Below are 24,849 nucleotides of genomic sequence, written 5' to 3'. Positions count from 1 at the left end.
CAGTAGTTAACAGGGAGATAAAATGGGGTCCTGAGTCAGGAAGGAGTCCACAGCTTAGTCATTAGTTGTCTCTGTTGAAAGGCTTTTGCCACTCCACCAAGAGCCTCCTGAGCTTCAGGTGTGAGTGTTCCTGGAGATGTAACGTAGCTTGTCCTGCAGTTTGAACTTCTCAGCTCACACTGTCACAATCCTTCTTCATCTCATTCTGTGTTAGAGCACTGGCAAGGCTGTAAACTGTTCTTCTGCTATGTCAAAATCTCATCCCTTTAAAGCTTTCTGTCCCACTTCACCCCAATGAACTGAATTTAAACTTTTTCCATAAAATCCCCTTGATTTAAAATGTGATGGGTTTCTTTCTGGATCTGGTGATTCTGCTTCTTGCAAATCTGTCCCTTGTCCTGTGTTAAAATGTTTTCCTCGCTGTTCTCCCCGCCTCCTTGCAACAAGAGAAGCAGCCAGAGGTGATGCTGTAGGTGGAGGTTGCAAGCCTCGGTGGTTCCAAGATGACATCGATGGCAATATATGGAAGTGATTGCATATATGCTGTGAAGGACTACAGGCAAAGCAGGTCTCTGCACGGAGGCGGCACCTTGGCGTGTGCAACACTGCTGCAGGGAACCTGCCTGCTGTTCAAACGGTGCTCTTTCAGGGGGGTTGCATTCCTGCCCAGGGGTTTGCTTGTGACAGTGACCCCTGCAGGGACTCACATAGGGTGGAACGAGACACATGTGGGATGGAGGTGGTGGGGAGAGTGTGTTACTGGAGCTTTTTCTTCAGTGGCTCCACTATGGGAGTGCCTCTGCTCTCTACAGCGTTCCAACACTCCCCAACCATGAACCGATCCAGATCTGACTCCTCTTATAAGTGCATATTATACTATTGGCTTTTCGCAAATATTAGAACAAATGTTATACATATAATGCTGGAAAACTTTGCTGTATTAATATAGTTTCTTTTATTTCTGTTATTGATAAAACTTAGAAATAGTGGTGTAATATATATATATATATATTTGTTATCAGGGTGTGTGAGACTCAAGAGAGCCAAGAAGATTGTTCTATTAGGGAGGGGGAAGTTGAAGCTAAGCAAAGGAACATCTAAAACAAAGGGGAATGTTTGAATCATGTATAAGAATCTATGAATATGCAAGAAATTGGTGTTTTTAAGGGACAATCCTTTGTTAGTAAGGCGTGCTCTTGGCTGAATGCTGAGGTATCCGGCTGTATTTGTTCATTTTACTTTATTTCTGTCTCCTAATTGTCTTTCTATTAAACATTTTAAATTCTATATAAAAAAATGTGAGCCTCGTTTTTCACACTCTTCTTGAAAGGCAGAGACAATATCCCACCCCTGTATTTCCACAATGGATTTAAAAGCATCAAGGATTTAAAAGCATCGCATCCCTCCTCCCTTTCTTGTCTCCGACTCTCTCCTCCTCTCTCTAAGGGTAGCGCAGCCGGGAATGCTCGCTCGGCGGGGCAGGGGGCTCCGGGGTGGGATGAAGATGACTGCTTCTGTGCCAAAGGTGGAATTACAGAGTTCACAGACTGTAGATCGCCCATTAAAGCTCTTAATTACCAAAAGGCGCAGATAAAGTAGCGAAAGTAGCCAAACTCCTACAGCATTCCAGAGAAACTTTCTGAAGGCATACTCAGGATCCATATTAGGCAAATTACACTGCATCCAAATGAGAAAGTCTCTTAACTCTTGCTTAGTTACCGTACCATAATTACTTCTTATCAACTTTTAAGTTTATAATAAACATAACTTGGTGCTCCTGAAAGCAGCAGAAACTTTTTACATTTGAATAGCCGCACTCTGCATTTTTATGCCTGCGGAGAAGGGGCTGGAGACTCGCCCTCCTGCTGCTCTTGTTAATTCTTTAGTGGATACCACAGGACATTTTGTGGGTAACCTCGGTGCTTTTCTCTCTTTGCTTTTAACTGCTTTAACACTGCAAGCATCGACTTCCATGCTGTGCTAAATCCCTTCGTTTCCTTTAATCCATCACTCACACCATCCCAAAGAACTACACCCAGCCTTTCCTACTCAAAGGTATCAAAAACCCTCCTGGAGGGGGCAAAAAATCCTCTCTCCTGACCCCATTTTAACAGTCTTTTTAAGACTTCTGGGTCATATTTAATTGCTCACTGAGGGCGTATGCTGGAGGATGGCTTGCTCTTCTTTTATCAGAGCCTTCCCCATTCTCTCCAGCCCCAGCTGCTCACCTGTTCCGGTGTACCACTGCAGCGTACTGTGAATTATTGGGAGATTTTTCTCCAGAAAGCCTCCCTTCCTGCACTCTTTGTGGAGTTGTCCTCCAACCCCTCACCAACACGGTCTTACCATGTCAGTCTCTGACCAGGCCTCCTGCCTTTTCACTCTGCAGGACCCCACTCTGAGTTCAAAAGGTTTGGGTCTGCTTCATATCACAGCACTGTCATCACGTCACCAGGTCACCAACATGCAGGAGCTCAGGACCTCTCACCAACAAACCAATATGATTGTGCAGAAGCCATTTATTGTTTACCTTATACACTTATTTATACATTCTAAAACTACTGTTCACACAATCACGCATCTTTTCATTGGTGCCCCTGTCCTGTCCACACGCTCTGCACACACCCCTCGGGGCACAGGACTGGTTACAGCCCAGGTGTTCAACTGCCCTCTGTTATCTGGCTCTTGTGGTCTTGTTTTCTTGCTTTTCACGCTCTTTTTATTTTTAGAACAGCTTATGTCTCAGCAACCGTTGAGAAATTCCTGAGGGTCTGATAAGAAACTCTACAGACAGTTTGGCTGGTGCACACTATGGCCCAAGCTGTTCAGATGCATTGCTACAGGAAGCAGATTTCTACCTCTACTAAATTTAGAAAATTATGTTTTTGACTGTGTTGGCTGATACATTTATTTCTTTTTACAGTGGTTGACTGCCTGGAACTAACCCAGAGATGGCTCAGTCCTCATCTGCTGACTAGAAGCATGAAATGCCATTACTAAGGAGTTGGTGGTGTCTAATGACCTTTGAAAGCCTGGAGCTGTGTCACCTGAGGCAATGGAGCTGTTTTCCATCCATTACTGCCATAAATGTAAGCAAAAAGTATTAGTTTGTCTGAAATTTTCTTGTGTTTTTGTTTTCTAATATAGTAACTATATTTAACTTCAACTTTAAAAAATAAAAGCCTGATCTTTTCTGTTCCTATTTCTACTAACAGTCCCTATTCATTTACATAGATATACAGATGGAAAGCTATTTTCAGAAGTCTTCAGCATTGGCTTATATTTTATAGAAGTCAGCAGTAAAACTCCTACTGATTTTTACTTGGGAATAGAACTATGTCAAGCTTGAACAGTTTTGAAAAGCACAATTTAAGCATCATTTTATATAAATGCTGCCCAGATACAATCCTGAAGGAATTAATTCAAAACATTTATTTAAAAATGTCACCATATTTTCAGTCCATGTTTTCTGCTTAATATTTGCACAAAGACAGAGAATAAGTCAAATACTTCTTATGGATACCAGTACTTAATTCAAGCTACTGCTGTGACATTAAATGCATTCAAATTAATTTCATACATGAAATGCATTGGAAACATACCAGCTTTTCACACCCTTGCTGCTATACATAACTCCTTTCTTTTTTAAGTTTTCCTTTTTTTATTTTTTTTTAGAGCAGGAATCTTAAAGAATTTAGATAATTTCTGTTTCAGCTTGAGCAGGGTACTATTAACAACTGACTAAAACAATATATGATGCAGTTCTGCAAGAACAGAAAAATCATCCTTATGATGATGGTAATTCTCATTTATATCTATATATCTGTATTCTATATCAGTATTCTAGGTCCATATCTGTATGTACATATACACGTATATTTTGGTAATTCAAGCACACTGGTTTTTAACACCTCTTTCCTACCAGATGCCAGTGTGAAGAGTGAGTTCCATGATATTTTAAGCCTATGCTAACTGACAATAAGCAATTTAAGCATAGTTTAAGATGACTGCACAAACAAAGTTCACCAAAGCAGATGTTGGGTGCTTTAAATGGCTATAGAATTGCACCAGAATATCTTCAATATTTCTTGATGTAAACTGGAGACTGTAGGATGGTTGCTTTCAAATCCTGTGTGGTATCTGCTTTTGTTGATCACAGTAAGACAGACCAGCATGTGTGCATGTAGAAAGAGCAACAAATGACCTGCTTTCTTAAATTTTTTCATAAGGTCAGCAATGTTTCAGTCAGTTTTGAACCTCACCAATGCTGCTGCAATGTTAGTGGTTTGCTTCCAGCATCTCACATGACTAATGATAGTCCAGGCTGTTTTTCTCATTTAGATATATAGTGACATCAATAACTACCTTAACAGAGATAGCTGTAAAATACACCACAGTGAGTGTATCATGTTTTATATATTTATAGAAGTGTATATGATATATATATATTTAATGTTGTTAGGTATAGAAATAATTTCTAGGTATAGATATGATATTTAAGTCCCGGGGGAAGGGGAAGGAATAGTTGCTTTAACAGTGTGACAGTAACAGCTCTACTACATTTGGTGTAAAAAGCATAAGAAGTCAAATAGAACAACTTTGATATTGCACTTACTAACATTGGATTTATCTGCTTAATTTTCTTCATTTTTTTTGTCTCATTTGAGACTGTAGAGGCTGAACACCAATATTTATATCTGTTTATTGCTTTTAATATATTTAGGTATATAGACATAGTTTAGTAGGCATAATGTACAGCTATTATGGTAGAAATATTTGTTCATTATACTTAGAGGTGCTGCTAATTTTTCATTAATTTTCTCAGCCATAAGAATTTCTGTTTCATTTTTCTCCAAAACCTAAATTTGTATGAGTTCTCCTGAATATGCTGTGTTCCAAACTCTGAGAAAATGATAGATAGATTTTCCACCTCAGTTGTGCTATATAACCTTCTGACAATTTTCAAAAATGTGGTGATTTGTTGTTTCTTTAATTTGAAAAAATAAATTAGAGACTCAATTTGGAGCAATGAATGCATATGCATGTGACAACTGCAGCCGGTCTGAAGCTGCACAGATAAAATCAGCCATAACAGACCCCAAAACTCAACCAGCATAGAAGTAAACAAGTCCCCGGGTGAAACAAGGATAGATTGGATTTGAACTCAAACAAGGGACCCCAGCCAATCCCAGTTAACCCTAAACACAGACATATCACTGGCCACAGAGATAGGCAGTGTTGAAACCATGACCAATCGTGTGTAAGCACGGGAATTTTGAACCCCCTATAAAAGGCGGCATCAACAATAAATGGCAATTGTTGCCACATGACCTTTGGTGTGTTCAATCTTCAAAACTCCGACCCTAAAGTAAGATACACAAAATATGTATGTATTTCTGATATGAAATGTATTTGAAATAACCTTGGTGATTTCAGAGTCTGTTGGCTTTATATGGAATGAAGTCAACTTTAAACAAAATGCTTTTCAAAATAGAACTTAATGAGATTTAACTGGATGTTGGCTTTTACAGCTTGATCTGGCTTGCTCTGTGATTCTGTATTGCAGTCACTCACAATAAACTGCACCTAGAGTTAGTTGCCAGGGAGGTCTATCTGTACTGTAAAGCAATAGGCTTTCATAAGCAGGTGTCAGAATATGTTCATTCTACAGCACCATGTTGATATTTTGAAAAAAGTGGATGATTCTTCAAATGTCTGACATGACACTGATCCTCATTAACTCTGCATAATTCTATGCTAATAAAAAAGCAGCTGCATCACTTACAATCCTTCACTAGTAGCTTGTTAAAAATGCAAAGAATAATGTCAGCATCTCTGTTACTATGAATATGTTGACATTCACACTGCTGGGTGCCTGAAGAAACACACCTTGATCTGCACAGGTGCTGGGTGCTGGCATCCCAGCTCGCAGCCCTCCTGCCCTGTTGGCCACTGAGGCTGAGTGTACAGTGTGTACAAGCCCTCTGTACCCTGTCAGATCAAGTTATGACATGGGACCTGATGACACGAGCCTGACCTTAGCTTACCAGTATGCAGAGTCTAGTTTTATAGCCTTTTTTGGTGGAACCAACCTTGTACCTACCATTTGTCTCATAAATACTGCCAGGCAAGAAGGAAATTTCACCTGTTCTCCTATTTCAGTATGTTTTTGTGTCTCTGCTGTAAGTCAGAGAACAGCATGTCAAATTTTTTTTTTGTGTACAGGAATGAAGCAGATGTATGCCAAATCAACTTAAACAAATATTTTAAAACCCTGGTGCTGAGAGGAATTGCAGGGTGATTTCAAAACACAGAGGCTCTAAGGATGGCACTGTTTTTGTATACAGAACAGGCTGTGGTTCTTAATTGCAAATTCCCTTCCCCCTGTTTTCCACCCAGAACCATCCATTACAAAGCTCCTGCAGTCACTGATTTATGTGCTTGTGATCAAACTTTCCTGCTTTTAATACTGTGTTTTATAAAAAATGCTTGTGATTTCTAAATATCTGTTCCTGCGCTGTTGTGCAGCTTCTTTGTTACGCTCCTGGCCTCATCAACGATTTCAGACTTACTATGAGACTCTAGAGAAATTATTCTCTTAAAGAGTTCATTTACATTTTGATGATGGCCTAATCTGCATTGCTGCACTATGCACTATTCTTTGTGGTAGCAGTCTGTGATACCAAAACCCTGATGGCAACCCTACAGACAGTTTTTGACAGCCCCATGAGATTATATGAGTCCTCGTCCAAGAACAATATCAACTGTGTCACCAAGTGATCTCACCTGTACTTTCTAATGTGTGCATATTAGGCCAGGCACATTATTTTGAGCACCAGCTAATAGATGAGAAAATGCCTCACGTTCCATATTTGCATGCGCTGAGTACACTGAGTCAGCTTGCCTGGCAAATGTTAATGACAGCTGCAAGGAGGGTGCATAGAAGGACTCAGCAAAAATGATGTAATATTTGAGGCTTCCTTCTCCTCCTCTTCCTTCTCTCTTCTTACATTTTATTTTGAAAAATAAATATGCTTCTGGCTGATAACCATGGGAGGCATTTGCAATCTCTATAGCATGCCAAAATATAGAAAGCCAACAAGAAGCAGTACTTTTATTTTAAAACAAGTATGTTTATTTTCAGGTCTACCACTTGGCTTGAACTATAGATCTTAAGGCAAAAAACCTACCAGAATTTTGTAATACAAATGAAGGATTATTTTTCTTTCTAGTTTGTTTCCCCTTTAATAACACCCTCACGCATACAAGCACTGCACAGGCTGCCCCATTACACCCTTTCAGCCTCCTAATGTGACTTTACAAACAGCATGCTAAGAGAGTTACAGATGCACACTTTAGCCTCTTCCTCCTGCTCCTCCTACCTCAAATGCTGCTGCAGCCCAGCACTGGGAATGCAAGCATATCGTTGGTGTGGAGGATGATTATCAGAGTGAAAACCTCAGCTGCGTACAGAGTGAGCATATGGGGCTACAGCAGCATCACCATTTATAGCTGCTGCCATGCTCTACTGGAACCAGAGACTTCCAGGCAACGCCTTTAGTCTTTCAAACAGCTGTACAGGGAGTGAAGAGCCAGAAAACTGTGGCACCTACACACCTTGTAAAGAGTAAAATGTGACCTCCTGAGTGTATACAAAGATGTTTACAGTTTGAACAGTAGAATGTTGTCACCATAAGGTGCCTTCTTTGTTAAAATGCCTCATGTTGTGTCATGTTTGTTAAATATCAATGTTGTTTTAACATTGTTGATGACCACTTTGCCTTGTCTATTGCCTCTGCTGCTCCCGGCACCCCCCAATGGCACCGATGACAGCACCCAGTGTGTAGATGAGCTGAACTCCCATGGGGGTTAGCACCCAGGGGAAGTGGGATTAACATCTAAAGACCCCTAGAATCAGCAAGCTGTGACACAAACTGGACTCCAAACTACATTGAGGAGCACGGGAGAACATTGAGCAACTGACTGATGTTCTGGACCTCATCGCCATAACTAAAGAACATTTGCTATCCATGACTGCCCTAGATTTACAACGAGCCAGAGTCTTCCTGGGGACACCTGTGAGGATGGAAGCCCCAGCTCTGCCATGTGGCAAAGCTGAACATCTCCTCCTCTGGGTTGTCCATTGGGAACAGCAGTGGTTGAGCTCCCCAACCTAGAGCTGACCTCAATAAAGGCATTCAAAAGGAGCTGGTCTCCTTGCCTATTCTTTGCAACCTCAGTGCTGCTGAAATAATTGAATCCATGCAACAATTTTTTGGGTTGGGTATTTTTTGTCCACATTTGAAGTGCGGGCTTATGGCTCAAGAGACCTTCTTCTCACCTGCTGAATTTTGGTGCAGTTGTGTTCCAGATTAAATTGTCATTTCATAATGTAAAGGTCTCAGGCTTCACCTCCTCTGAAGAGTCACTGTTGACCGCTTCAGATTTTCACAGCCTTCAGAAAACGACTATGTTTTTTTCTTCACAGACATTTGAGGAAAGGCTAAATCATGTGATGAGTTAAGTCTGCTGTAGGGAGGTTGAAGAACGGGAATGCTTTTCTTAAAATTCCTTGACAAACAGATTCTCTGTATTAAGTAGGGTCTGCTACTATTCTTGAATTAATTGGATTTGATGCCACTGTTGCAATCTAGCTGGGTGTTGGGTTTCTTTCTTTTGTATTTATGTTTTTTTTCCCCATAAGTTGCTAGGAAATTAACTATTGGGTACTTATAGGTACTAAGAAAAACAAAAGAGTGCCCAAACTCAGGGGAGAGGGGAGGGGATATCTGGAGATTTGGACAGCAAACAGGGGGTTGGGAAGCTGCTAGGGCTCTTGCTTTGGGTTTTGGAGGAGATCGGTCAAGCTGTTGCTTACTGTGAGGAGAATTCACTGTCACCACCGGAGCCCAGTCCTGTACTGCCTCATCCTTTCTGTGGGTGAGCTTTTGCTCGTAAGAGCAGCCATTGGATTGGGACCTTATTAACACCCTCTAGAGGGACCTATCCTCGTCTGCTCGGGTGCCCGGGATCCTGGGCTCGCCCCTCTCTGCCCTGCTGGGAGCCAGGCCGCTGCTATCCCATCCCCGTTGTGTCTTCAGTGCCGCTCCGAGCTTTCTAGCACTGTATCCCCCACCTCCTGCCTGCTGAGATGTCCTGCAGTTCCAACCACAGCTCCAGAGCTTCTGATACATCTTGCTACCACCCCAGGATTTTCGCTCATTCCTGCCAGTCCAGCTTGCTGTTACTGTAAGTCCTTCTGGAGCACCGGGATCGACTGTTCCAGGGGGGTTTGTGAAGCAAAGCCTCGCTTCCATCCCTTCCGTCTCGGACAAAGCTGCCATTGCCGCGTGCTCCCTGAGCCGGAGCCACAGCGCCCCTGCAGGCGTGGGGGAATCACTGCACCTGCCCCGCCCACCGGGAGCACCAGCGCCCCTGCTGGCCGTGCCCGGAACTGCACCGAAGGGGAAAGTGCCTGCGGCTGAGGAGGCGGTCACTGGGTTCCTGTTCTGTTTGGTGCTAATGCTGTTGTTGTTTGTTTCCTTTATTACACACTAGTAAAGAGCTGTTATTCCTATCCCCATATCTTTGCCTGAGAGCCCCCTTATTTTCCAAATTGTAATAATTTGGAGGGAGAGGGTTTACATTTGTCATTTCAAGGGTGGATCTTGCCTTCCCTAGCAGATACCTGTCTTTCAAACCAAGACACTGGGTCTTTCAAAATTGAGTCAAGCATTGTACTTCTAGCAACAGGTGGGAGGATGGGTCTGAGTATCCCAACCTGCTGTATTAGCAATTAAGCAGGTGTTTCATGGTCTGAGACATGATGCTGCAAGAATCAAAATGGCAGTGTATTCTCTCCTTCTGTACAAATGTCTTCAGTTAACTGAACTCAGAATCTAAGAAATATATGTATACATACATGAGCATCTGATAAATTTCCTTATTTTTATTTCTGTTCTAAGATAGTGTGGAAACAAAGCACAGTGTCTGGCTTTCTACTGACAGCTTCCTTTGGCCAGACAGAGACCCTTTTTTATCTTGAGGTCTGTTCAGATATCCATGGAAGGCTTGCTTGGCCTGGAAAAGGTGGAAGCTGATTCAAAAATAACAAGATTTTTCTTTAATAACTTCACAACTTCCAAGAAGATTTGGTTAATTTATTGGCAGTACTCTTCTCTCATATAAAATCTATAAGGGGATTAAAGTGTGTATTAACACTATGACTATGAAAGTGTCTAAAGACAAGAGTTTAAAAGCTGAGAGGAATGCTTGTGTATTCCTGGTTTGGGGGGGGGCTGGGCAGGACATGTGACAGACAGAAGAACAGCTCTGAGCAAACTACATAAGAGTTAGATCTCCTGGAGGAAACCTGGACAAACCTTGAGAGCTGTGTCTGTGGAGATTTGGGTAAAGTATTGTGGAAGCACAGGAAGGGATAAAATAATGAAGTAAATCTTAAACAGTAAAAAAAAAATTACTTTATGACTTTTAAATAGTATTAAAAAAGCTTACTAGTGCACTTAGATATTGAGAGAAATCAAAGATATCCTGTTGGTTGCCTCTATTTTTATTAAGTGTTACTGATTTGGGATATTCACAGCACAAACTGCATATTATTTTATCTGGGAAGAGAAATCCCAGTAGAACAGGCTGCTGAAAAGATGCTGAGAGGACCAGAACCATCTCATCTGGGGGCTTCCATAGCTGGGAATGCAAGAAGCACATCATAACTTTCAGTTAGAGGGGAGCAAATGGCCAAGTGTCATTTGCTCTGGGGTTCCTGTGAAGTTAGATGCTCTCAAAGATTTGCATAAATCATTCAGAAATGCTGATTGTTCTGTAAGCAATGCCAAACATAATTTGTTTAAAAAGAAATTGGCTTGGTTTACTGTAGAGTAGCCTTTTTATTTTTTGGGAGAAGCATGTTAGTATTGAGTGGTTTGCATATAGGATGGTGAACTAAAACAGCTGAAGAAAGCCTTCAGCTGCAGTACTTCACTAGTAAATAAACCACACAAGCATGAGGCCAAAAATATTTAGGAAGATTCAGTGCATCCAGTGTGGGGAAAAAAAAAAAAAAGGAATAGATATTAAACTCAGATTCTGCTAGGAATATTTCCATTGTGTAGTAATTAGGTAAACAAAATCAGGAGTAGAGAATCAAATGAAGAAGCAGATATCCTGAAGATTTCTCCTTTATTGACACCATCAGCAAGCACAATAGCTTTATGTCAACAAAAGAAGAAGCCAGACTAGCACCATATTTGTTTGATATGGAGTGATGTCCATGTATATTCACATCCTATTTACTGGAGCAATTGCAACAATTATTGTTGCTTGAATCTCCATTTAATTTCCTTAGCTGAACATGCCTGGGATTTTGGACTGTGATTTCATTATTCACTTTGCTCTGTCATTTGTATTGTGTACCTGCTCCAGCAGGTATCATCAATGCCTAATACTACTGTGCTATGCAGAACAAATCATTTGCATTTGAGAAGGTCTCTATGGCTACTGGGCACTTAACTGTGTACTGCATCTGTAAAAGACAAAGTTAAAGATGCTTTGCACGATTCAGACAATGACCAACTGTTCAGTATATAAAATCATATCTGCACCTACGATGGTTTGGCATTTAAAAAAACAAAAGTAAATAACAAGGAAGTGAAGGCTTTGAGAAAAAGGCTGATGGGAGTTTTTTCTCTTTTTCTCCTGGCCAATAGCTGGCCATTTTTGAGAACTGACAGTGTTTTTGACCATTGAAAAGGGAGATCAACACTGTGAATACCACCTTTTACCTAAGCCCAGGTGTTTCTCTCTCTCTTTGTTTCCAGCTGTGAAAAGTAACAGAGCTCCAGCTCAGCCCCCTCCCTCCAGGCCAGACAAGGCAGCAGGGGGAGTGGGGGCTAGCTGGAGATCTGTGGCTCCTGAGTGGGGGGATGGAGACTGTGGGATGGCAGGAGCCCCTTCCCAGAGGGGCTGAACCCCTCAGGAGGCCCGCTGAGCCCAGTACAGCGGTGCTGCCAGGCCAGGCTGGTCCCTGGCCCAGCTGAAATTTCTGCCACTGCTGAGTTTCACCAGAGACTGCCAAGTAAGGGGAGGGGAAGCCATCCACCCAAGGAGTGCTAGCCTGGCTGCTGAGATCCTAGCCACCCTCCCCCAGCATGGCCATCAAAAAAATCTTCCATCACAAACAGCCCCAGCTGCTGCCCTGACAGAGATCATGGGACCATCCACGAGACCTAGGCAAGATTTAACACTTTGACTACACAGATGAGACCTGCAGATTTAATCCTTTTTTCCAGAGAGAGGAAGAGAGAGTGATCAACATGTAGAGAGACAACATAAACCATCAAAATTAGTGAAGGAAGGAATCAAGCTTCAGATGGGAAGAGAATGAGGAGATGCTTTAATAAACTGAACTATTCTTTTGTTAAGGCTATGGAGATGGACAATAATGTTCTGAAAAACTCTTTTAATTCATGGAAGAGTATTTTGGGTGGAACGAAGTATTTCAAAATGCAGATCTGAGCAGAAGTAATCCATTGATGAAGCTGAGCAGACAGTGAAATGCTGGAACAGAGAAAGAAAAGTGAGTTGATAAAGATACTTGGCCCCCAAGAAGAAATGAGAAAACCTCTGTTCCCAGAGATGATCACAGAGACAGATGAAGAGAACCTTTGCCTTTGAATAAATCATCCTTAAAATAACACCCCTTGAGTTCATGGCCCATGAACACACCTCAGAGTGGTGTGAGATGGGAGAAGGGCCTGATGGCAGGGTTTTCCAGGTGTTTGGCATCAGGGGAATAAAAATCCATAAGAAAACTGTTTTCTTGTAGAGAATTCTTCATAGAATGACAAAAGACTCTTTTTCTACAAAGACTGATGAAAAGATTATTGCAAAATTAGGACTGCTTTAACCACCAGGTTTTGTCTCTAAGTTGTCAGTTAGATAAGAGAATGGTTGAGTGGTAAGGAAGAAAGGTTTCTGGAAGTTTTATTCTGGTTTCTTATTCTTGTAGTTTTGTTAATAAACTTGTTTTTCCCTTCTCCTAATCCATATCTCACAGCAAAAAGATGAGTAAGTTTTCTGGTAATTTTCAGCTAATGCTTTAAAACCACCACAGCACCCATTCCTGTGGCTATCATACATATAGCTGTTGGACTGATTAGGTACAATCTCTCTTTTCCTATTTTGGATTAATATTTAGACAGTCTTTTTCTCAGGGCTGCAGGCTGACTCCAAAGGAAAAAAACTCTCTCTAGAATACACTTGCATGATAGTAAACAGATTAGTTATAACTGCAATATTCAGGTTCAAGTTTTAGCATTAAAATTCATATTATGCATTTGAAAACTCAAATTCCTCCTAGAGCTGTCTGAAATAAATTTGGTCATTGTCCTGCACTACAGAAGGAGAGTGTCAATGTTTGGGGTGTAACCCAACTGTGTATTACTATGGCATTTCTGACAAACTGTTAATGATGGGTGGTTTCCAGTAGCTGCTCAGTGCATATCTGACACCTCAGGCTACAAGCTGGGTGTTTAATAAGAGACAAACCCTTTGAGGAAGGGAAGTGTTTTCTTTGTCTTCACAAATGACTCAGCCATGATAACTCTCTCTGGAGAAGCACCAGCATAGTTACATCCATCCTGAGGGGTGTCACCTCTGCTAATGAGCCATAATGGTTCAATGACAGCATCATAATAGGCAGCACCATCAAGACAAACCATCAAGAACTCACAAAAATATACTTTGACTCACAGGATTACAGCAGTGCATTGCACAGTTCCCCGCCCTGGGAGACGTACTGAACATTCCCACCAGAGCCTGATCATATATAACTGGGGACTTGGGACACCATCATCACCACCACTGGATGGCTCCAGAGAAAGACCAGGACCACTGCTTTCAACTGCAACTATCACTTCAAAAGGACTGTATCCACCACTTGATAGGACTGTGACCACCATCCTGACCAACAGGGTGCCAGGTTTACTCTGATTTTGTGGGTTTAGACAAGTTTCTGTGTGTCATTGCATTTATTGTCATCTCTCTATTAAATTGTAACTCCAACCTGAAATCCCTCTCAAGGTAATTGTGTAGAGGTAATTTCTCCCTCTGGTTTATTTTCAAACCAGCACAGTAATTTATGCTGTATTAGTTTTCGGAGTACAGAAAGACTCCTTGTCTGGGACTAATAGAGAAGGTGTCAGCTCAGTAGGATCTGAGTCTTTAGCTTCCATAGATTCATTCAGAAATAATAACCCTAGTGCTTTGATCTGTTCTGTACATGAATAAAAAAAGCAGGCAAACAGTATTATCCCCTGTAAAGAAAATGGAGAGCACAGAAGTGAAGTAATTTTGGAAGGAGACAGTGAGTCAGCATTGAAGTCTGGACTAAAAATCAAGTTTGCCAAGTTGGAGCCCTCTTCTCAGAGATGAGAACAAATAGAGAAATCATCTCCATGAAAGTACTAGCTGCAGCATTGTTCTGAAAGAATCTGAGGAACTATTTCTCATACAAATAACATATAGCTGACAAATGCAGTAATAACCTCTGTTTTGTTGGTGTGAATGAAACAGGATTCTGGCATTAAAAATTCAGTGAACATGGGTAAATGGCAGGTATTATGTAGAACCACTTGCACATATTCAGAGATATCTGGCAACATAATTTTGTCCCTGCCACAGGTTGCCTGTCCCTCTTCAGAATTCACAGACAAGTTCTGTTCTTATGCAATTCATTAGGCTATGAACAGGCTGAGGTGGTTTATTAGCTGTTGTAGAGTAATATCAGCATTTGTGGTTAAGGTCCACTTGCTTCATGAGTATTCAATGAGAAACTGAATGGCTGAACAATGCTTGCATATATATTAAAATGACAAGGCTGTAAAATAATATTAGACATGATCTGTGAAAAAAAAAAAATACACAGGCAGAGTACAGAATTGGCCAAAAATTGAAACATGACATGCATGATTGCTCATCACTGGAAAGTTACTACATTAAAATTGAATAAAAAAGCTCAGTAGCTAAAGGCAAAATCACATCTGGGTATAGTTTGGAATTATTTGCATTGTATTAAATTAGAATGTAAGCCCTGTGATCCAACCTGTGCTGCCTTCTTCTTCAGGAAGATGGTTTCCATTGTTGGCCCTGCTGTGAGGTGGTAGTGGGCTTTGTTGCACTCCAGCAATGACAGCTTCTGAGGTCTGGTGAGAATGTATTGCTATACTAAGTGACAAGTAGAGAAAGAAAGGAAGAAAGTGCATTGGAGCTTCTGTACAGATCCTGAAAGTTGATAAAGAATGGAAAACAGGACACAATCTTTGTTCTTTATCAGCAGGTCATCTCCAAATTTCGTAAACTTTTTTTGTGTGTTTACCTATGACCTTTCAGTGGGTAACTTAATGAAGTATTAAGCAAACATTATCACTGTACTTTGGATATTGCCACTGGTGTTTAATGGCTATAAATGCAAACACCTTTTTCATAAAGGTTTCCTGGTACCTTTGACTTCTCTCCATCTTTTCACTGGAGTCTTTCCTGCTTTCCCTGAAGGTGTGCAATCCCATGGGTCTGCTCCACTCCTAGCCATAAGCAAAAAGAACCTCCAGCCTTCTTACACTCCCACTGTGACAAAAAAGGGAAGCTTGGCTGATCCAGAGAAGCAGCAGTTGAAATAGTCTTTGATTTTAGCACTAGGAAGAAGTGATTACAAAAAGGTACCAAGCCAACCTATAATAGAAGAGCTACATGAATCTGTTTTAGTTTCCCATCCATCCATCCATCCATCCATCCATCCATCCATCCATCCATCCATCCATCCATCCATCCCCCCCTTTTCTTCCCCAGAAACTTGCAAAGATCTTCCTTCTGATTGCCTCCATTGTTTCAGAGAAGAATTGTTTTTGAATGACCTCTATAAGCTTTAACAGGCTGCTTATTTGCAGCCATGGAGTTGCTTTTCCAATGTCTGAGTTTAGAAGCCAACTAGTTAGAAAATTGGCACAGCAAATCCTTTCTAATGCCTGAAAGCCATGTGATCATCATCCTAAAGCAGAAAATGGTGTTAAATTATTACAGCTAAGCCTGCCGTTGTTAGTGTTTAACCATTTCAATGTACAGTTGTGTCATTGTGTCACTGGTGTGTTTCAGAAGCTCAGCTGTTATCTGCCAGTCAGAGGGCTGTTAAATTCACCACATGTGACTCAAGAAATTCCCCAAAAGTCTCCATGCATTGCCAGTTCATAGGCTTGTATGAGAAGATCCATGTTTGTATGAGAACAGTCTCCTAACTCTAAGGCCTGGCTGCAGGGTGAACTGCTATAGCACTATGGTCTTGCACTGTTGTGGCCCATCTGACAGGCAACCTGGATTCCTCTCACCTGCAAAGCATTCTTCTACATCCAGACATAACTTTGGCCAAGAGTCTCAGTGGATTGCAGTTCTGACTTCATGAGAAGACGAGTGTGAGAGTGGCAGTGAGCACAACACTGGGCTTCTGTAGTGAGCCATACATCAAGGGCATGTCATAGAATTATATCACAGAATCAATTAGGTTGGAAAAGAACCGTAAGATCATCAAGTCAAACCAATAACTCAGCACTACTAAGTCCATCACTGAACCATGTCCCTAGATTGCCACAAAGTGCCATACACCTTTTAAATACCTCCAGGGTTCATGAGTCAATCAGTTCCCTGGGCAGCTTGATCCAGCCTAGATCTCCCCTGTTGCAATATGAGGCCATTTCCACTTGTCCTATCACTTATGATGGGGGAAAGAGAGTGACCCCTTACCTCTCTGCAGCCTCCTATCAGGTAATTACAGAAAGTGAGAAAATCCCTTCTGAGACTCCTTTTTTCCAGGCTAAACACTCCAGGTTCCTTCAGCTACTCCTCATCAGACTCATGCTCCAGATTTCAACCACTGCCCCTCACACAGCCTGGCTACAGGTCCCCGTTACAGGTTGGGTCTATCAGCAGCTGTCTTGGGAGCCTTGGTGGGAACAGAAATCCTGCCACAGGGTTTGCACATCAGTGGCAGAATGGGTCACTGTCACACTGAATTTTGGCTACAATAGCAGCTGTTTCAACATGAAGATCCGAATATTCACTTTCAATTATAACAGTGCTGTTCAGAGGGTGAAATGGTGAGATTATGTTTGCCTCCTGATTTGATGGTATTTGATGAAGTCCTACATTTTCATTTGATTTCTTCCTTGTTCACCTGCCATAAGCTCTTCTGATGCTCCTGCATATCTTTGTTACCAATGGTGTGTGTGGTGTGTAATGTGTGAAACGTCTGTGCTGACTCATCACCTCCAGCTCGCAGGGAGCGGGCGATCCCGGGCCGGTGTGCAACCTTGCCAGGAAATGCAGAATGTGTTAAATAGCCTATAAATCACACAACACGTTTAGATCTGGGTGTTTTTGTGAGCACCTTGCAACGATGGGGGGTGCGTTTGTGAATGTAGTGCCTCAGCGAAGGGGGACCACGCATGGAGGCGTCGCGGTCCCTGCAGACGCAGGCGGTGCACAGGCAGCACGGTGCCTTCGAGGACGGTGATCTGCGGTACGCGAGCGGCCGAGGAGGGAACGGGAGCGGCTACTGAGAACCACAGAGGGCAGGGAAGGGTCGGTCCGCTCGCCCCTGGCCACGGCCGCAGCGCCCAGGCGCCGCCGCCAGGGGTCCCCGCAGGCTGGGCGGGAGCACCGCCTGCTCGGGGGCGGGCCGGGACATCAGCTGACCGGCTCCGCCGCGCCGCTCCCGGCGCTGCCGCAGATCAGTCGTTCTCCTCGGCAGCGGCGCGGCCTCGAGGATTTACAGTCGGACCTCGTCGCGTCTAGCCGGACGGCGTCCCTCCTTCCTTCCTCCCTCCCTTCCCGCTCCCGGACGCCGCGATGCTGCCCCACTTAGCCGTACTGCTGCTTGCCACCGGCGCCGCCCGGGCTCTCGAGGTAAGTGCGGCAGAAAGCGACGGGCGGAGGCTTCCCCGCCACCCTCTACCGCTTCTCCGAAGCTTTGTCTGTCGGCAGCCGTCCCCGCGGCGTGGGCTTGGCCGCGGCGGGCGGGCGATGTTTGCTTTCCCAGAGGTGTTCCATCCCTAGCTGCCGCCGCTCTCCCTTCGCCGAACAATAGAAGCGGCGAGCCGGGAGGTGGCAGAGGCATCGGGGAGGGAGCGGGCTGGGAGCTCCCGGAGCCGGCGCCGCCGGTCCCGCTGCGCGTGTCCGGCTCCGTGCGCTGGTTCGGTTGCCGGGGCGCTGCCCCGTTAGCTTAGGCCGCCGCCCCCCTGCAGCGGCAGCGGGCAGGGGTCCATGGGCAGTGCTGCGTAGGTATGGCAGGGGCGCCGGCTCCACCTTGGGGTTGGCTCCGCTGGGGGCTTGGGAAGGGAAACTCGACTGACGAGTAGGCACGCCGCAGGCGGGTGGGCCTGTGGCATCTCCCGATGGGGTGGGGGCTAGGGGCTAGCAGCCAGGCTGCGAGCGGGGGATGCCGGGGCGTCCCCCCGGGAGGGAAGCGAAGTCGAGCTGCAGAGCCAGCGGTATTCCCACATAAGGGGGGGGCAGGGCTGCGGGCGGGGGTGGCGCAGGTGTGCGGGGCGGCGGCCAGAGCTCCCCGGCGGCTGGTGCAGTGGCCCCGCGGGAAGGCGGTAACCCGTGGGTGGTGGTCGGGGCCGGCCCGAGCCCCCCGCGGCCGGCGGCGCGGAGGCGCGGGAAGATGGCGCCTCTGCAGTGCAGCAGAGAGGAGGCGCCGGCAGCCCGCGCCCCTCCGCCGCCGCCCCTGCCCGCCCTCTTTCCTTCCTTCCCCGGGGCGGCTCCGCCCGACCCGGCTGGGCGGCACCTCTGCCGGGTCCCTCCCTCTGGGTGGGGCGGGGGATGGGGGTCCCCCGTGCCCACCCGTCCGGGCGTGTGCGCACATCGCAGCCCCTGCGGGGCGGGCTGTCAGCCAGCTGGACCCCAGAGGAGGAGTTGGCACGGCTGGGTTCAACCCCCCCCCGCCGCCAGATCTCAAAAAAGAAGGTGTGGGAGGGGTGAGTCACCTCCTGGTCTCCTTTCCTCCCTGCTTGCCATACTTCGGCCTGAAGACATCGGCTTCTGATCTCCTCCTGTGTCAGTTCTACCTTCTCCCGGGAGTGTCAAGGGCTGGGTGGGACTGAGGTGGAGGACAGTATTTAGCCGGATAGTAGAGACAGATGCTCGCGGTCGTCCTTCCCCACGCGGCATGGGGACGCAGGTCTGTGGCTCAGGTGACCTTCCCGGGAGGGACCTCAGTACCCCATTAATAAGAGAAGATAAACAGTTTCACATCAGCACTCCGTCCCTGCAGCCAAGGCTGCCAGCCACAGGCACTTGCTTTGAGGCATGATCTTGCCAACATTGAGCAGGATGTATCAAACTGAGCAGTTCTACAGATGCTCAGATGTTTAAAGCTTCTGGTTATAGGACTCATTGGGGTTTTAGTAGCATATTGCAACCATTTGTCTGAATGTAGTAGAAGGAAATGTCTGCCTTGGGTATGTAGTTAAGTAAAAAATGAGATTTTATGATTGAGACCATGCTTCAGGATAGACCACGGAAGGATGGGCTTTTCTTTTGGGTCCTTGTAGCCCAGGCTTCACTGATAGGTGTGTGTAGGTGTTGCCACTGCAAAGGTGCTGGAAGAAAGGAAGGTTGAATTTTGCACCAGAACTGTTCAAGAGGACTGAACACCCATGCTCAGAGACCTCTGTGATCGTGTCTGCCTTAGTGATGGCCAGAATTTTGAGAGACATCTTCTGCCTGGAAACATTTACTGAAACGGGTAATGTTTCTGCAGAAGCTTCCTGCCTTCTGTCATTCCATGTGAATGTTTGAGGCTTGGCATTTATCCCTTTTTCTTATGTTTGATGGTGAAGTAGGTTTTAACATCTGGTGGTCTTGTGATAAGGTGTGTATCAGTCTTGATTCTGTAAGGTTGATGTTTTGAGCAAGCTACTTGTTTTTATAACACTAAAATATTTCATAATAGAAATCATGTGTATGCATATTCTGCTCTTGAACTATCTTTTTATGCTAAATGGTGAAGTTTTTGTGTTTGAATTAGATTTTCTGTAGATCTGTTTTATGAAATAAAATGTTTTTCCTTCTGTTTTGACACATACTTTCTGGAAAGCAGCAAAGAATCTGTACTTTGCTTTGTAGTGTACTTTTGGAAATGCTGTAAGGAAGGGGAAAAGCGTGAGCAAAACAAATTCTATTTTACACGTGAAGAATTCCTTTCTAAAATTGCAGGTAGATTATTATTAGCAAATTAGCATCTTGAAAGGAAATATTCCGTAATGATGTCCTGGTGATGCCATGGTTGCTGAAATTAACATTAATTCTTGTTAATTTCTGACCCTCATGTGAATCATACTCACTGTAGTTAGGAAATCCTTTGGAGAGTTGTCATGATTTGTGAAACTGCCATATTCTGCAGTAGCTATTTTTGCATTTAATCTTTTTCAGTAATTGTCTGGTTTTAGTAGATAAATGCAACAGACAGGAACTATCTAACTGAATGGTCCTAGTTTACAAATAATTTCCTCTTGTTAGCACACAGGTTTCTGCCATGTCTAGCTGCCTATTTTTAAGCAAAGCTCCCTTACCACTTGACTGAAATTAAATTGTTGAGATATCTCATAAGCTGTACCTCAGAAAAAAAGACAAAAAGGGTGTTTCTTGACAGGGTGTTTCTTGTTTTTCTTTGAACTGGGTAATATAGTGTTTTATAAGTTCTTATTTTTGTTATTTTGGCATTTTTTGTTTGTTTTTTAGTAGAAGGCCCCAAATATTTGTTTCTTCAGTGTTTAGTTTCCTAGTAGATATTTCAAGAAATGACATTTCAATGTGGAAGGGGGAGCAAAGTCTTTATTTCACTTCTATTACAGACTTTCTGTTCCTCTTTCTGTCGATTCTGTTCCCAGATTTCCTTGGCAAAGGTTTGCATTTCTTGCAGGATCCCTTGTGCACTTTTATTTAAGATGCTGACATGGGGTGGGTGGCTTAGTGGGTACATAAGGCTGGCTCTCTGGGATCATCAGTATCCTTGGCAGTCACCTGAACAAATGAGTGAATGAAGAAAAGGAGTGTTTCTCCTTTGCTTTCCCACGTCTCTTTTGTTTGTTAATGATTAATAGACAATTTTGAGACTTGCATGGTCTTCAGATGGTTTTTCTGTGGAAAAAATATGTCTAACTGCTGTACTTCTTCACAAAACATCTATGAAAACTTGAGGAAGCTGACAAGGTCTTCATGTTTTTAAATTTTAGTTTTTTCCCCATGAGCTGTTTGTGTGACAGATGTAAACCATCTTCCTTACCCATTTTTAATTGATTGGTGCTGAATTATAGGGCAGACCCACAAGAAGCATAGATCTCCTTTGGCTCTTCATGACTTGCTCTTTGCATGTGTTTATTAAAACTGTGAAGGATAATAAACAGTTTGATTTATAAGTTTTGTGAAGAAAAGGGATGACAATTTATTTTAATGAGTAGTTTTTTTTCCAAAACGAGGCTTAGCAAAATAGCAGAAGAGTGTAGTAACTTCATCTAATTCCTTGACAAAATGACAGCTGTTTCTCTGAGTAGAATAATTATTTTTAGTGACTCAGTAAAATAATTAACACAAGCTGTTGGGTGTGGAGGCTTGGTCAAGAAATTGGTAGATACCTTCACCTGAAGGAGACCTCTGGTCTGACCCTGTGCCCAAAGGAGAGCAGGCTGCATGGGGCTTTCTGCATTTGTGTCTTGAAAATGGAGCCCTAAGGACAGAGCCTGTGCCACCTTTCTGGGTAGCCTGTGCCATCCACTGGTTGGTTGGTTCACTTGTGTTGGAATTCTCTAGGCTTAATAGACATCCTTAGTCCTGAATACTCTGAATGATGTCATTTTGACACCTTCCAAAATAGGTATGCAATAACCAGAAGTTGAAAAAATTGTGTTTGGGTTTAATAAGTAAAAATTTAATTGACAATTGTCCATGTATATGTTTATACATATATGCATACACATACTCATTAAAACATCATAAATCTTATGTATCAAGATAATGTATGTGAATATATTTAACCCCTGAACATACTTGCATATATAATGTATTACATTTAACATTACTGTATGTATACATCTGTATCTTATTAGTCCATAGAGTGTATTATCCCAGCAGACATTTATATACCTCCTTAAGGCAATGAAGAGATGAAGACTACTGCTGATAAAAATGTGACTGGATTTATATATTGTAATAAGTTCATTGATGTGGTTAGGTGAGATGTCTGGTGTGATTTTAACAAATAAGTCTAGAGCTGTGTTTTACTGGATTTAAATTCTGGGGATTTAAAAAAAATTCCTGCGGTATAAGAAGGTTAAAAGTAGAGCAAACTGAAAAAATACTGAACAAAGACCTTTATGTAAGCTTGGCTAGCTCTTAGAACATGCTCGGTAATGAGAGTTTGCAACAGTTGCTGCCAGGCTGAGGAATGGCAGGAGCAATGTTGATAGCGGGCTTGAGCCTGGAATAATTTGGAGTCAAAGGACTCTTAAGATAAGTTAAACTTCCACTTAGACCTCTTTTTTGTTTAAAGCTGAATGCAGTCTGATGAGTCCTCATTCTCACAACCTGATCTGGACTCTGCCTGCCTTCCCTTAACTCTCCTTCAACCTATAGCTGAGGTTTTGAAAAAATATTTTCTGTCCTCTTTGGAGATACCTGCCAGCTGAGAATATCAGCCAGTAATGGCTGTATGGCTTTGAGTCTTAACCCCTAAATAAGTCACTTTTCTGCCCTTGATTGTAATGTGATCTTGGTTCTGAAATCTAGGGGCTTTTTCTTCATTTGGATCAAAAAAACATTAGAAAGCTACCTGATTATTAGATCTTGATGTAGATTCCAAAGCTCTCCAGATGCTTTCAGTCGCCAAAAATATTTATCTTTCCACATGAGAATTTACTCATAGAACAAAAGAGAAACAAAATAGATGTGGAAAATGACCACATTCAAGAAGATAAATTTGAATTACAGCAAGTTAGTATGTTTGCATACGTATACAAATATACACACACACACACGCATATATATATATATATATATATATATATATATGTATGAATGCCACAGCTCAAGCTTCTTACTGTATGGAGGATATGGGACTGTTTTGATTCTGCCCTTTTTAGCAGAACAATGTTTCAAGTCACTACAAACCAAAAATTTCACATGATGGAAATTAGGGTAAGGGGCAGTACACTCTAAGGTTGTAATCAGTGCAGTGGCTCGCAGAACATGCTTTCCAGGTGACAAGCACACCTTGGAGTGTGAAAGTAAAGATGTTCAAGTAAGTGATGTTTTTTAGAAGGGTAGAAAACCTTACACCAGTTACTGACAGTAAGGACATCACTGTTCCATGGTTGTGTGCTGCAGGTTTCTTGCCCTGCATTGATTCATAGAAACAAGACTGAGCAGTAGGTGTGGATGTTGCTGCTTTCTTTACTGGAGCTCCCAGTGTAACAACTTTGTCTGAGTGCTCTGACTTCTTCATCTGGGGAGCATGACTTCTGGCTTTGTTTTCTTGATATTCCTCCCAGCAAGTTCAGGAGGACTTAATCCTCTCACAGGGATTGAATATTAAAGGGTAAGTAATTATAGATTGAAGCTTTCCAAAAGAAGTAACGCTTCTGGCCAAGTGCTGGTGTTCCGTGGACCATGGGACAACCAGGCTTTAAACAGAGGAGCACATGACCCAGGGTGCTTTGTGGTTTTGCAGTCTAGCTGCTCTTTCCAGACAGTAGTTAACCACTGTTTGGCAACTGAGCTCACTCAGGAGCTGGCTGCAAAGAGCTGCTTCTCCAATAGCCACCACTTGTTACATGCTCTGTGACCCCTCTCTAGGATGGTTTTACAATCTGTGCTGTGCTGAAAGGAATGAGCTGAATGTTTTTTGGTAGGTGGTCGTCTTTTGGCAAACATTTCAGATACCTGAGTTGGAAACTGACCACAAGCAGTTGGGCTAGCCCATTTAAAAGACCAGGCAGCTTCTCTGGGAAGAGAGCAACCTCCAAAACCACATTTACTGAAATTTGTGCAATAACATTTAATTAAGGTGTTGGCTCCTTTTCTTCCCTCTTGTGACTTGCAGCAGGACATGAAAGTCTTTTCATATATCACCCCTTGAATGTCTGGTTGTTAAAACCTAGTGTCTAAGTCACTGCAAAAAGTCAGAAATCTCCACATAAGTGCACTCAGGATGACTCCACTAGTTCCCACTGACCCTAATCCAGATAGGAATTGTCTGTTCTTCATCTGGTCTCGTATTTCCACAGAGCAGAGCTTACCTACTCAAGCCCAGCAGGTAGCATGACAGGAATGGGACAACTGGTTGTGCCTGTAAGTAAAAAGATTTAAAAGTGGTTCCTTTTCAGAGCAGGCTATCACAATGATCCAGTGTGACAATTTGTGCGATTTACAAAATCTGTTTGGAATTATAATTAATCAAAGAAAGCACATGTTTAATAGATGTGCAAGATGGGAGGAGGTTGGGAAATTCCCTGTATTTTGTGGAACTGTATTAATACTGAACTTAGAGGTTTCTGAGACTATGAAACAGAAGTTTACATGTATACAGCTTAAATTTAAGTAATACAGTTAATTGATTCTACTAGAGTTGAGGTATACCATTAACTTGTGGCGAAAGTGAAAACTGCAACCTCATCTACTTCCAGCTAGAATTAGTGTCCAATGAACATAAACATTAAAAAACATAGAGATGGGGCAGGATTCTGGAGTTGTTTCCAATCTCCTTGTCACACTATCACATGTCTTTGT

At 43.1% G+C, this 24,849-nt stretch overlaps 1 protein-coding gene across 4 annotated transcripts in view; it reads left to right on the top strand.

The window, feature by feature from the left end:
* Positions 1 to 17,713: 17,713 nt before the first annotated feature.
* The window catches only part of APP (amyloid beta precursor protein), a 227,524-nt gene continuing 220,388 nt past the window's right edge, over positions 17,714 to 24,849 (top strand). For 3 of the 4 annotated variants that reach the window (XM_015622098.1, XM_019006115.1, XM_015622078.3), the window contains exon 1: positions 17,714 to 17,970. In XM_015622098.1, the coding sequence (XP_015477584.1) occupies positions 17,914 to 17,970 (57 nt within the window). In that variant the 5' untranslated portion in view covers positions 17,714 to 17,913. The remainder of the gene's footprint in view (positions 17,971 to 24,849) is intronic. The other variant, XM_015622088.3, reaches the window with a different exon arrangement.

This window comes from Parus major, chromosome 1, assembly GCF_001522545.3.
Source record: "Parus major isolate Abel chromosome 1, Parus_major1.1, whole genome shotgun sequence".
Classification (NCBI taxonomy): Eukaryota; Metazoa; Chordata; class Aves; order Passeriformes; family Paridae; genus Parus; species Parus major.
Note: the sequence above shows the minus strand (reverse complement) of the source record. Positions and strands in the feature narration are given on the sequence as shown.